Genomic DNA, 12,500 nt, shown 5'->3' on the forward strand with positions numbered 1-12,500 from the left:
CACACACACACACACACACACACACACACACGTTTGAACAGAAGTTGCATATTACATGTGGAAGGGGCTGATGACTAGATCTTCAGGTAGATGGTTGCTAGTTGCACAATTCTATTTTTAAAATGTTGGCAGAGGAGAACCCTTTTGTCTCAAGTGCGCCAAGTGCGTGCTGCACACGGGACCTCGGGTTTATAGTGTCATCCGAAAGACTAGATGCTCAGTTTGATTTTTTACCATTTAAAGTCTGGAGAAAGAACAGGACAAGGACTCGAACCCAGACCCTCACGGACACTTTACTGGCAGAAAAGCGTCTTAACCACTTTGCCACCTGCTTCCCCGGGCCCTTCAATTATAACAAGAGAGGCAAGGCCTTCAAGACTCACTTGTGATACACTTTTAAAAAAATCCAAGCTTTTTATGTATTGAGTATAATTTCAAAATGTAATGTTTAAGATGAGAAAGATCAGTTTAAAGCAAATTATGTCCCCTAGCATTAATTACAGAGTAATTTCCCTTTTTTACTATCTGCACCAAAACGTTTGCAAAATAAATAAAACTTCCATGCTTAGCAAAAGAAGTTCCTGTTTGAACAAAAAATGATAATAATGACTGCTCTTGTTGTTGGGTCAGAATATCAGATCAAAGTGCCAAGTTTAGAGAATACAAAAAATATAAATATAACAGTAAATGCAGTTTGCATATAATTAGGCTTCATTTTAATTTTTTTGTGTGTGTGTGCCTATCCCAGAGGTGCAATATTGTTTTAACTCACTCCATGCCAAGAGTTTTTGCCCTTGCCAATCCCTGAAAACCCAGGGTTTGTATAGGATGGGGAAAAAATTGTAAAAAAAACAAATAAACACCCAGACAATTTATATGTAGTGTATGTATGCAAAGAATGTTGTTCCATATGTGTGCAAAAAATCAAAGTATTTACTCACCATCTTGATGTTGATCGCGGTATCCATATTTAGTGTATTTTTTAGCATTTTTGCACCCATCAGAAAGGTACACCAACATGTTCCACATCACATTCTAACACTATTTGAGGAACTGAAGACCTAGTGCATGCAATGAAGTATGAACAGGTGGTGAAGAAAGTTGAAATTCACAACAACAAAAAATATTGTCTCTACATAATGAAAATCAAAGAACAAAGAAAAAAACTCAACCGGCTGGGTGTTGACTGGCCAGTCAGCTGACAAACCTGGTATGCCAGTGAAGGGATGTGCAAGAGGGAAAAATTAAAAATTGTCAGTCCAATCACTGGTGAAAACACTTGCAAAATCGTCCATTTCCTCAGTGGTTTCGTCGTCTGTGTCTGTCTCATCTGCTGGCACGTGTTCCTCACTTTCCTCTCCATTGTAAACACTCTCTTCAGCGGCCGAATCTGTTTCTAGTTCATCGGGATCTGGTTCAAATTAACTGTCCGAAGAATCAACATTATCTCCTTCGACATCAGAGCCTCCAGTTTGGATCAATTCCAAAGCATCTTCGACGCTGAGTAACATTTCACCTCTCCGACCGTGTCGAACACTTCGCCGTGACGCCATCTTGTCAAACAACTTACAAAGCTGACAGGGGGCACGCTTTGTTATCAACTGCGGTTGAGCTTATCGCGACACACACGCAGCGTGTGTGAATGAAAAGCTGACCAGAGGTGACGTAAGATATCACATCTGCTTTTGATTTTCGCATCCGACGCGTCACTCCGACAGCACGACTTTTTAAAATCCAAGTCCGCATATGCGGACATTGGCATCCAACGCTTTCTCCGATGATGTCCGCATATGCGGACAATGGCAGCGAGTGAGTTAAACAAGATGACTGGAAAGAACTGAATTTTTCCTATTTTTATGCCTAATTTGGTGTCAACTGACAAAGTATTTGCAGAGAAAATGTCAATGTTAAAGTTTACCACGGACACACAGACACACGGAGACACACACACACACACACACACACACACACACACACACAGACAACCGAGCACCGGGTTAAAACATACTCACTTTGTTTACACAATTGAGTCAATAAAAGGGGACAGCACCCAATATGTGTCCCGAACCCATAACCCACAGATTAAAAGTATGACGCTGTTCTGACTGAGACAACCGTTGTTGTCCCGGTTGGATGATGAAGAAAGATGATATTTTGAACCATTTTACTTGACGGGCGCGATAGCCGAGTGGTTAATTAAAGCGTTGGACTTTCAATCTGAGGGTCCTGGGTTCGAGTCTCCGCGGTAACGGCACCTGGTGGGTAAAAGTGTGGAGATATTTTCCGATCTCCCAGGTCAACATTTATGTGCAGATCTGCTTGAAGAAGAAGAAGAGGAGGAGGAAGATGATGATTATGATCATGACGGGTCATGATGATGATTATGATAATTATGATCATGATCATGATGATGGTGGTGGTTGTGGTGGTGATGATGATGATGACGATGATGATGACGATGACGATGATGATGACGATGTTGCAGGAGACTCAGAAGCGGACGCCGTCATTCTACACGGGGAGGACCACGAGCAGCTGGTGAAGGAGACACTGCTGCCCGGGGTTCGAGCCTTGGGCCATGACATCCTGGAGGAAGTCACCACTCCTGGCAGATGTGAGTGTGGTGTGATATGGTGTGGGGTGGTGTGGTGTGGTGTGGTGTGGTATTATGTGGTGTTGTGTGGTGTGGTGTGTTGTGTGGTGTGGTGTGGTGTGGTGTGGTGTGGTATTATGTGGTGTTGTGTGGTGTGGTGTGTTGTGTGGTGTGGTGTGGTGTGGTGTGTTGTGTGGTGTTGTGTGGTATTGTGATGTGTGGTGTTACGTGGTGTGGTGTTTGGTGTGGTGTGGTGTTTGGTGTGGTGTAGTGTGGTATGGTGTGTGGTGTGGTGTGGTGTTTGGTGTGGTGTGGTTTGGTACGTGGTGTGGTGTGGTGTTGTGTGGAGTGGTTTGGGTGGGGTGGTGTGGTGTGTGGTGTGGTGTGGTGTTTGGTATGGTATTGTGTGGTTTGGTGTGTGGTGTGGTGTGTGGTTTGGTTTGGTGTGGTGTGGTGTGTGGTGTGATGTGGTGTGGTGTGTGGTGTGGTGTGGTGTTGTGTGGTGTTTGGTGTGGTGTTGTGCTTTGTTGTGTGGTATTGTGTGGTGTGGTGTTACGTGGTGTGGTGTTTGGTGTGGTGTGGTGTGCTGTTTGGTGTGATGTAGTGTGGTATGGTGTGTGGTGTGGTGTGGTGTTTGGTGTGGTGTGGTGTGGTGTGGGGTGGTGTGGAGTGATGTGGTGTTGTGTGTGGATTGGTGTGGTGTGGTGTAGTTTGGTGTGGTATGTGGTGTGGTGTTTGGTGTGGTTTGGTGTGTGGTGTGATGTGGTGTTGTGTGGTTTGTGGGTGTGGCGTAGTGTGGTGTGTTGTCTTGTGTGGTGTGGTGTGTTGTGGTATGTGGTGTGGTGTTTGGTGTGGTTTGGTGTGTGGTGTGGTGTGATGTTGTGTGGTGTGGTGTTTAGTGTGGTGTGGTGTGGTGTGTGGAGGTGGTGTGTGATGGTGTGTGGTGTGGTGGTGTGTGGTGTGATGTGGTGTTGTGTGTAGTTTCTGCGTGCGGTATGATGTGTTGCGGTGTGATGTGCTGTGCGCACTGTGCTGTTTTGTACTGTATAATCCAGCAACCCACATTCTCTAACCCCAACCCACACCCACCACCCCACCCACCACACCCACCACAACCACCCCACCACCCCACACACCCACACAGTGGAGCTGCCAGACAGACTGGAGGCTGTGGAGACCTCCCACAGCGTGCTGCTGACCTTCTCGGCCCGGGAGATGGCGGAGGACGCCCAGGTCAACTTCCTCGCCAGGTACGTCCTCAGCAGGAAGTCCCGCTCCACCGTCCTCTTCATCCGCTCCCAGCACGACGACCACGACGACGACACCGACACCACCGCCGCCGGTCCCAACGCCGCCAAAGAAAACAGCCCGCGGATCAGCGAAGAGGACGAATGCGCGGAGAGCGTGCAGCAGCGAGACAGCCGCCAGCATAACAACAACACGGTGGATGGGACGACGCCGAAGAGGAACCCCACCAGAAACGGCCCGCGGATCAGTGAGGATGATGAGGAGAATGCAGAGAACGCCCAGCAGCGAGACAGCCACGTGGTAGGCGGGACTCCGTCGAAGAAGAAGAACGCCGCCAGGAACCCGTGGAACAACGACACGATCCGGTCCTTCAGGGTCCTCACCCTTCCGCGGAGTCTGCATCCAGGGAAGTCTTCCTCCTCCTCCTCCTCCCCCTCCTCCTCCTCCTCCACCAGGGCAGAGCGGAGCTGGAGGGAGGCCAGGAACGTGGAGAAGTTCTGGTACAGCCTTCAGAAGGGGCTACCCAAAGCCTCGCGGACCGGAAGTAGAAACAGTGGATCCGAAGGACATCGTCTTCGAACGAACGGCGGCCGCGTTCCCAGTTCTAGAGAGAGTCACACGCCCTTGATAGCCACCAGCGTCTCGGCCGAAAGGAGCGGAGGCAGCGCGTCGGAGGATGGTCGTCGGACAAACGTCGGCTGCGTTCCCAGCTGTAGGGAGAGTCACACGCCCTTGATGGCCTTGGGCGTCTCGGCCGAAAGGAGCGGAAGCGGCAGCAGCGTTACTGAAGCGAGCGAATCCGGAACGTTCCCCTCGGTGAACGACGTTGAAGCCTTGCGCTCTGTCACGCCCACACGCGACGATGGCGTCTTCTGGAAGACCTTGTCACCGTCCGCCATGGTGCCCGATGCTATCCACGCCCACCCTACCTCTTGGGATCCTCCCACACGCGATTCCAACGACGATGGCGTGTTCTTGAAGACTCCATCCCCGTCCACCACAGAGTCCGTTGTCATCCACACCCATTCTTGCAGCCTTCCTCCTCCGCCTGGCACAGCAGATCCCGCGAGGGTTGTTGACCCCATCAACGTCGCTCACAACCAGTCAGGGAACTCGCTCGTGGCGGGTGTCTTTCGTCAGCACCCTCACGCAGAACCTGACAAGGAGGACCACTCCCCTACCCAGACCCCTACCACCGCCCCTTTGATGATGATGACAGCCCCGCCTGGAGCTATCATCACCAGGTGCAGCGAACCCTCTTCCTACCAGGGCCGGCTTTCCACTTCCCGCAACCAGCCCTCCCCGTGCCAGAAGACCCTCGGCAGACAAGTCTCGACACCCGTGGCGGAGGAGGAAGAGAAGGAGGTGGAGGAGGAGGAGAAGCGGGGAAGAGGAGACGGGGGAGGTTCCACACAGAGTCTGGAGGAGAAGGACGAGGGTGGAAAGGAGAAGAGGGGGAGGAGGGGAAGGAGGAGGAGGAGGAAGAGGGGCAGAAGAAGGGGAAGGAGGAGGAGGAAGAGGGGCAGAAGAAGGGGAAGGAGGAGGAGGAAGGGCAGAAGAAGGGGAAGGAGGAGGAGAAGGGGTGTCGCTCCTTGCTGGAGAGTCAGGAGAGCGGGTACCACTCCCCGGGGGGCCACCCACATGAAGCAGTCCCTGCCTTTGCTGCGGGACAGTCGATGTGAAGATTCGCTAAGGGTTTTATTTGGTGAAGATACGGAGAGGGGGCGGGGGGTGGGTTGGGAGGGGGGAGGGCTTAGAGGGTGGGGTGGGGGGGAGGGGGGTGTCATCCAAGAGAGTTTTGAGGGTGGACAGATGGGGTAGATGAGAGACTGTGGTGAGACGCGAGTCTGTCAAACAAACAGTCAATTACGACGGGCACAATAGCCGAGTGGTTAAAGCGTTGGACTTTCAATCTGATTGTCCCGGGTTCGAATCTCGGTAACGGCGCCTGATGGGTAAAGGGTAGAGATTTTTTTTTCCGATCTCCCAGGTCAACATATGTGCAGACCTGCTTAGTGCCTGAACCCACTTCGTGTGTATACGCAAGCAGAAGATCAAATACACACGTTAAAGATCTTGTAATCCATGTCAGCGTTCGGTGGGTTATGGAAACAAAAACATACCCGGCATATATACCCCAGAAAACGGAGTATGGCTGCCTACATGGCGGGGTAAAAAACGGTCAAGCACGAAAAAGCCCACATACGAGTGAACGTGGGAGTTGCAGCCCATGAACGAAGAAGAAGAAGAAGAAGAAGAAGAAGAAATAATCAATTATAATAATAAACAGTACCTGTGTGCTCGCTGAATTGGTAGCATAAGCAGCATTGAGTTGAAATGAGTGGGTGTGGGCGTAGGGGTGTGGATGCGACTGATGGGGAAGAGGTGGGAGAAAAACGGACATGAGTCTGTCGATCGAGGAACTACAGACTTTGGAGACATAAGGGGGGAGGTGGGGGGGGGGGGGGGGGGGGGGGGGGGGGGGCGGGTTGGGGTTATTGTCATACATCATTAATTCAAGTATTCATTTGTTTGTCGTCGTCACCAGTTCGTGCTGAGTTAACTTATTCAGTACGGCCAGTCCTCTCTTCTCCTCTACACAGACCCCTCGGATGTCCAGTGGGTGTCTGAATGACCCAACCTTTAGCTTCCGTCGTCAGAACTGTGGTATTCTTTGTCAACATTCACCTCTTCAGTATAAGAGCGTTCCGCTTGCAATATTTTGATGATGGTAATTGGGATGAAACGCTGTTAACGTCGTCTCTTTCGCCGTTCGTATGGAGAGAGTTAAGGTTATCAACAAAACCGTAACTTAGTGTGCTCTCTCTCTCTCTCTCTCTCTCTCTCTCTCTCTCTCTCTCTCTGTGTGTGTTTCTACTTGCGGGTGTCCATGTGTGTGTGTGTGTGTGTGTGTGTGTGTGTGTGTGTCTGTGTGTGTGTGTGTGTTTCCGAGTACAGACACAGCAACGTGACTCTGTCACCCGAGATTTCTTTATAGTTTATTTTGATGATTTATAACCATGTCTTTCTTTTCAGTGTTGTGGTACTTGAAGTCTCAACAAGAAATCGTTGTTTTTTGTTTTGTTTTGTTTTTTGTTTTGTTTTTAAATAATATAAAAAGAACAACACAAATATCTTAGTATCATCTTGATTTATCTTTATTATTATTATTATTATTATTGTTGTTGTTGTTGTTGTTGTTGTTCTTCTTCTTCTTCTTCTTCTTCTTCTTCTTCTTCTTCTTCTTCTTCTTCTTCTTCTTCTCATTATGTTCATTGTATCCTTTGTTTTAGATTTGTTCCCCGAATAACTCCTTATTTTTGGAGATTCAGTGAGCTTTTGTTTTGAATTATTTCGTGCGTGCGTGCGTAAAAAAATAATAAAATAAAAAAACAAAACCCAGCTGTTTCCTAATTTGTTGATGAAGATGAAGCTGTCTTTCTGTCTGTTTCTCTGTCATTTTAACTCTCTTCTCTCTTTCTGTCTGTCAGTATGTTCTCTCTCTCCCTCTCCCTCACACACTCTCCCTCATTCTCTCTTTCCCTCTCTCTCTCCCTCCCTCCCTCTCTCTCTCCCTCTCTACCCCTCTCTTTCTCCCTTCTCTCTCTCCCTCCCCCCTCTCTCTCTTCCTCTCTCTCTACCCACCCCCCACTCTGTCTCCCCTCTCACACTCTCTCCCTCGCTTTCTCTCTTCCCCCTCACACACACACTCTCTCTCCCTCGCTGCCTCCCACACTCACTCTCTCCCACTCTCTCTCTCCCTCACTCTCTCACTCTCTCTCTCCTCACTCTCTCCCTCTCCCCTCACACACACACTCTCTCTCCCTCGCTATCTCTCCCTCACTCTCTCTCTCCCACATACACACTCTCACTCTCTCCCGCTCCCTCCCTCCCTCTCTCTCTCTCCGATAGATAGATAGCCGGTTCCTACCCAGAGATGAATATGCTATGGGCCCATTATGAAAGATAGGGACCACACAGTGGAGAGTCATCTACTCTACTCCACGGATACGTGTTTTTGAGTGTTGCTCAAATATCTTGAAGACTACTGCAAGTGTCTGCATCTCTCGGGCCTGGTTGACGCTGGGATGTTGTTGGTTATTGGGAAAGAGAAGCGACGAGTACAGCCAGCCTTGTCTCTTATCCTTAATCCCAAAATGAACCCCCACAGTAGCATTGTCATCGTATTCATCATGAAAATTGATATAGGAAAAACAAATAAAAGAAAATGCCCCAATTTCGTGATCTTTCATGATTTGCTCTTATCGTTACCTCAGTTTTGCTCATCCGAATAACATGTAACTCTTCTTAGTCGAAATGAATTTCATTATCAGGGAGTTATTGTAATGCATAGGGTTATGTCCTAAATCGATTGCGTAAAACATTATTTAAAGAAAAATCAACACTTAATTAAAAAGAAGTATTGCGAAAAATCAAGCCGGAACCCTTCTGGAAGAAGCGTAATTTGAAAATACTCATATTTCCTGGAACAAAAGAAAAAAAAAAGAAGAAGAAAGAAACTGCTTTCTTAGATTAATTAAACACCACTGCCGCAATCCAGGAAAAGCGGTGTTATTAATAATTTGGACACTCATTTCAGTAAAACGACCGATGAAATAAAAATATCGACGGAGCTTGTGGTTGTTATTGATGACTGCAATTACCTCAGCTCGGTGTGCACTGTGTCAATAAAAGAACACAAAAAAAGCTTGTGGCTGGTCTTACGGCTAAAAGTGACGACTCCAAACAGGAAGAACACAAAAACTAAACAAAAAAAAATCCGAACATAATCCCCAAGAAGGCTGATTTAATTGGTGTTGGAAAAAAAGAGAGGACGGCTCAAGATGAACTGGCGGCAGAGACACATCTCAGATCTATCGACAGACGATGGGGTGACACCAGCAAACAGTGGAGACACACCTCAGACATGTCAACAGACGATGGGGTGACACCAGGAAACAGTGGAAAGAGAAACCTCAGACATGTCGACAGACGGTGGTGTGACACCAGCAAACAGTGGAGACACACCTCAGACATGTCGACAGACGATGGGGTGATACCAGGAAACAGTGGAGACACACCTCAGACATGTCAACAGACGATGGAGTGACACCAGGAAACAGTGGAGAGAGACGGACCTCAGTCCTGTGGACAGACGATGGTGTTACACCAGCAAACAGTGGAGACAGACCTCAGACATGTCGACAGACGATAGGGTGACACCAGCAAACAGTGGAGACAGACCTCAGACATGTCGACAGACGATGGGGTGACACCAGCAAACAGTGGAGACACACCCCAGACATGTCAACAGACGATGGGATGACACCAGCAAACAGTGGAGACAGACCTCAGACATGTCGACAGACGATGGGGTGACACCAGCAAACAGTGGAGGCAGACCTCAGACATGTCGACAGACGATGAGGTGACACCAGCAAACAGTGGAGGCAGAGCTCGGACCTGTCGACAGACGATGGGGTGACACCAGCAAACAGTGGAGACACACCTCAGACATGTCGACAGACGATGGTGTGACACCAGGAAACAGTGGAGACAGACCTTAGACCTGTCGACAGACGATGGGGTGACACCAGGAAACAGTGGAGACACACCTCAGACATGTCAACAGACGGTGGGGTGACACCAGCAAACAGTGGAGACAGACCTTAGACCTGTCGACAGACGATGGTGTGACACCAGGAAACAGTGGAGACAGACCTCAGACATGTCGACAGACGATGGGGTGACACCAGAAAACAGTGGAGAGAGACCTCAGTCCTGTCGACAGACGATGGTGTGACACCAGAAAACAGTGGAGACAGACCTCAGACATGTCGACAGACGATAGGGTGACACTAGTAAACAGTGGAGACAGACCTCAGACATGTCAACAGATAATGGGGTGACACCAGCAAACAGTGGAGACACACCTCAGACATGTCAACAGATGATGGGGTGACACCAGCAAACAGTGGAGAGAGACCTCAGTCCTGTTGACAGACGATGGTGTGACACCAGCAAACAGTGGAGACACACCTCAGACATGTCGACAGACGATGGGGTGACAACAGCAAACAGTGGAGACACACCTCAGACATGTCGACAGACGATGGGGTGACACCAGCAAACAGTGGAGACACACCTCAGACATGTCAACAGACGATGGGGTGACACCAGCAAACAGTGGAGAGAGACCTCAGTCCTGTCGACAGACGATGGTGTGACACCAGAAAACAGTGGAGACAGACCTCAGACATGTCGACAGACGATAGGGTGACACTAGCAAACAGTGGAGACAGACCTCAGACATGTCAACAGATGATGGGGTGACACCAGCAAACAGTGGAGAGAGACCTCAGACCTGTCGACAGACGATGGGGTGACACCAGCAAACAGTGGAGAGAGACCTCAGACATGTCAACAAACGATGGGGTGATACCAGCAAACAGTGGAGAGAGACCTCAGACATGTCAACAAACGATGGGGTGACACCAGCAAACAGTGGAGACAGACCTCAGACATGTGTACAGACGATGGGGTGACACCAGCAAACAGTGGGGAGAGAGACCTCAGACCTGTCGACAGACGGTGGTGTGACACCAGCAAACAGTGGAGAGAGACTTCAGACATGTCGACAGACGATGGGGTGACACCAGCAAACAGTGGAGAGAGACCTCAGACATGTCGACAGACGATGGGGTGACACCAGAAAACAGTGGAGAGAGACCTCAGTCCTGTCGACAGACGATGGTGTGACACCAGAAAACAGTGGAGACAGACCTCAGACATGTCGACAGACGATAGGGTGACACTAGCAAACAGTGGAGACAGACCTCAGACATGTCAACAGATGATGGGGTGACACCAGCAAACAGTGGAGAGAGACCTCAGACATGTTGACAGACGATGGGGTGACAACAGCAAACAGTGGAGACACACCCCAGACATGTCGACAGACGATGGTGTGACACCAGGAAACAGTGGAGAGAGAGAGACCTCAGACATGTCAACAGACGATGGTGTGACACCAGCAAACAGTGGAGACACACCTCAGACATGTCAACAGACGATGGGGTGACACCAGCAAACAGTGGAGACAGACCTCAGACATGTCGACAGACGATGGTGTGACACCAGCAAACAGTGGAGACAGACCTCAGGCGTCTGTTTAGTGTACTTAGCGTACATCAGGAAAATTGAGTCCAGTCTCTTGCAAAGTATGTTGCTGAAGCATATAATCTTCGAAGGAAAATGGAAAAAAAATCACTCACTGTTGTTCCTAAAGAAATTGACTTTGTGTAGACTGCTATGCATGAAAAACTTTGTCCTATTGTACAGATATATTGTGATTTCTTCTCATCACAATTGTTAACTGGTTGGTCGAAATTATGTAGGTTCTTTATCAATGGATTTTCAAAAAATGTATGTTTTGTATAGTTGTTCAATCATTAAAAAAAAACAACTATTTTGTTGTTGTTGTCATTGTACCCCCATGCTATTATGGCTGATAAGCTATTGACGTTAAAAACATTCTGAGTTCCGAGTTCCCTCCCTCTCCCTCTCTCTCTCTCTCCTCTATCTCTCTCCCTCTCACTTTCCCCCTCTCTCCACCCTCTCTCTCTCTCTCTCCTCTCTCTCTCTCTCCCTCCCTCCCTCTCCCACTGTAACTGTGCACTCTTTCTCTCCCCCCTCTCTCTCTCTCTCTCTCTCTCTCTCCCTCCCTCTCCCTTTCTCTCTCTTCCTTCCTCTCTCTTTCTCTCTGTGCTCTCTCTCTCCCCCTTCTCTTTCTCTCTCTCTCTCCCTCCCTCTCCCTTTCTCTCTGTGCACTCTCTCTATCTCCATCCCTCTCCATTTTCCGTGCACTCTCTCTCTCTCTCAACTCTCTCTCCCTCCCTCTCCCTTTCTCTCTCTCCCTCCCTCCCTCTCTCTCCATTTCTCCCTGTGCACTCTCTCTCTCACCCCCTCTCTCTCTTCTCTCTCTCTCCTCTCTCTCCCCCTCTCTCCACACTCTCTCTCTCCCTCCCCCCCCCTTCTCTCTGTCTCTCTCAGAGGAGAGTTTCACGTCAGGGAAGCAAACACTGAATACTCTGCCAACGGCGAGTGCAGGCCCTTCGCTCACGTGTGTGAGGCTGTGTCCATTGGGTTTGAACCACTCAACACAGGAAAGTGTCCTTGTTAGCCTGGGGTTCTTGAAATACACCACTGTTACTCCGTGTGTGTGTGTGTGTGTGTGTGTGTGTGTGTGTGTGTGTGTGTGTGTGTGTGTGTGTGTGTGTGTGTGTGTGTGTGTGTGTGTGTGTTTATTTTCGCATCCCGTTTGCCTAAAATAACTGTGTATGATCAATTCAATCGTGCTGTGTGTGTGTGTGTGTGTGTGTGTGTGTGTGTGTGTGTGTGTGTGTGTGTGTGTGTGTGTGTGTGTGTGTGTGTGTGTGGTGGGGAGGGGTGGGGGGCAGGTTTTTACATTGGATTAAAAAAAAAAATTCAGTTGAAAATGCCAGCTCGATGGAGTGTATTCAAACACTAAATATGCAATGAAAAAAAAGAAGAAAATAAGAAAAAAGCTCTTCACCATCTCTTGAGTTCTGATGTGAAAATACAAGGGAGTCATGTTTAAACTGAGCATTGACATGAAGAGAAAAAAAACAAAAACACC

General features: G+C 48.8%; 1 protein-coding gene across 1 annotated transcript in view; it reads left to right on the top strand.

The window, feature by feature from the left end:
• The window catches only part of LOC143275486 (uncharacterized), a 28,122-nt gene that overhangs the window by 10,882 nt on the left and 4,740 nt on the right, over positions 1-12,500 (top strand). Inside the window, exons 7-8 of the mRNA XM_076579636.1 lie at positions 2,486-2,614; positions 3,738-5,519. Of these exons, the coding sequence (XP_076435751.1) occupies positions 2,486-2,614; positions 3,738-5,519 (1,911 nt within the window). The remainder of the gene's footprint in view (positions 1-2,485; positions 2,615-3,737; positions 5,520-12,500) is intronic.

This window comes from Babylonia areolata, chromosome 30 (assembly GCF_041734735.1).
Source record: "Babylonia areolata isolate BAREFJ2019XMU chromosome 30, ASM4173473v1, whole genome shotgun sequence".
NCBI classification, from domain to species: Eukaryota; Metazoa; Mollusca; class Gastropoda; order Neogastropoda; family Buccinidae; genus Babylonia; species Babylonia areolata.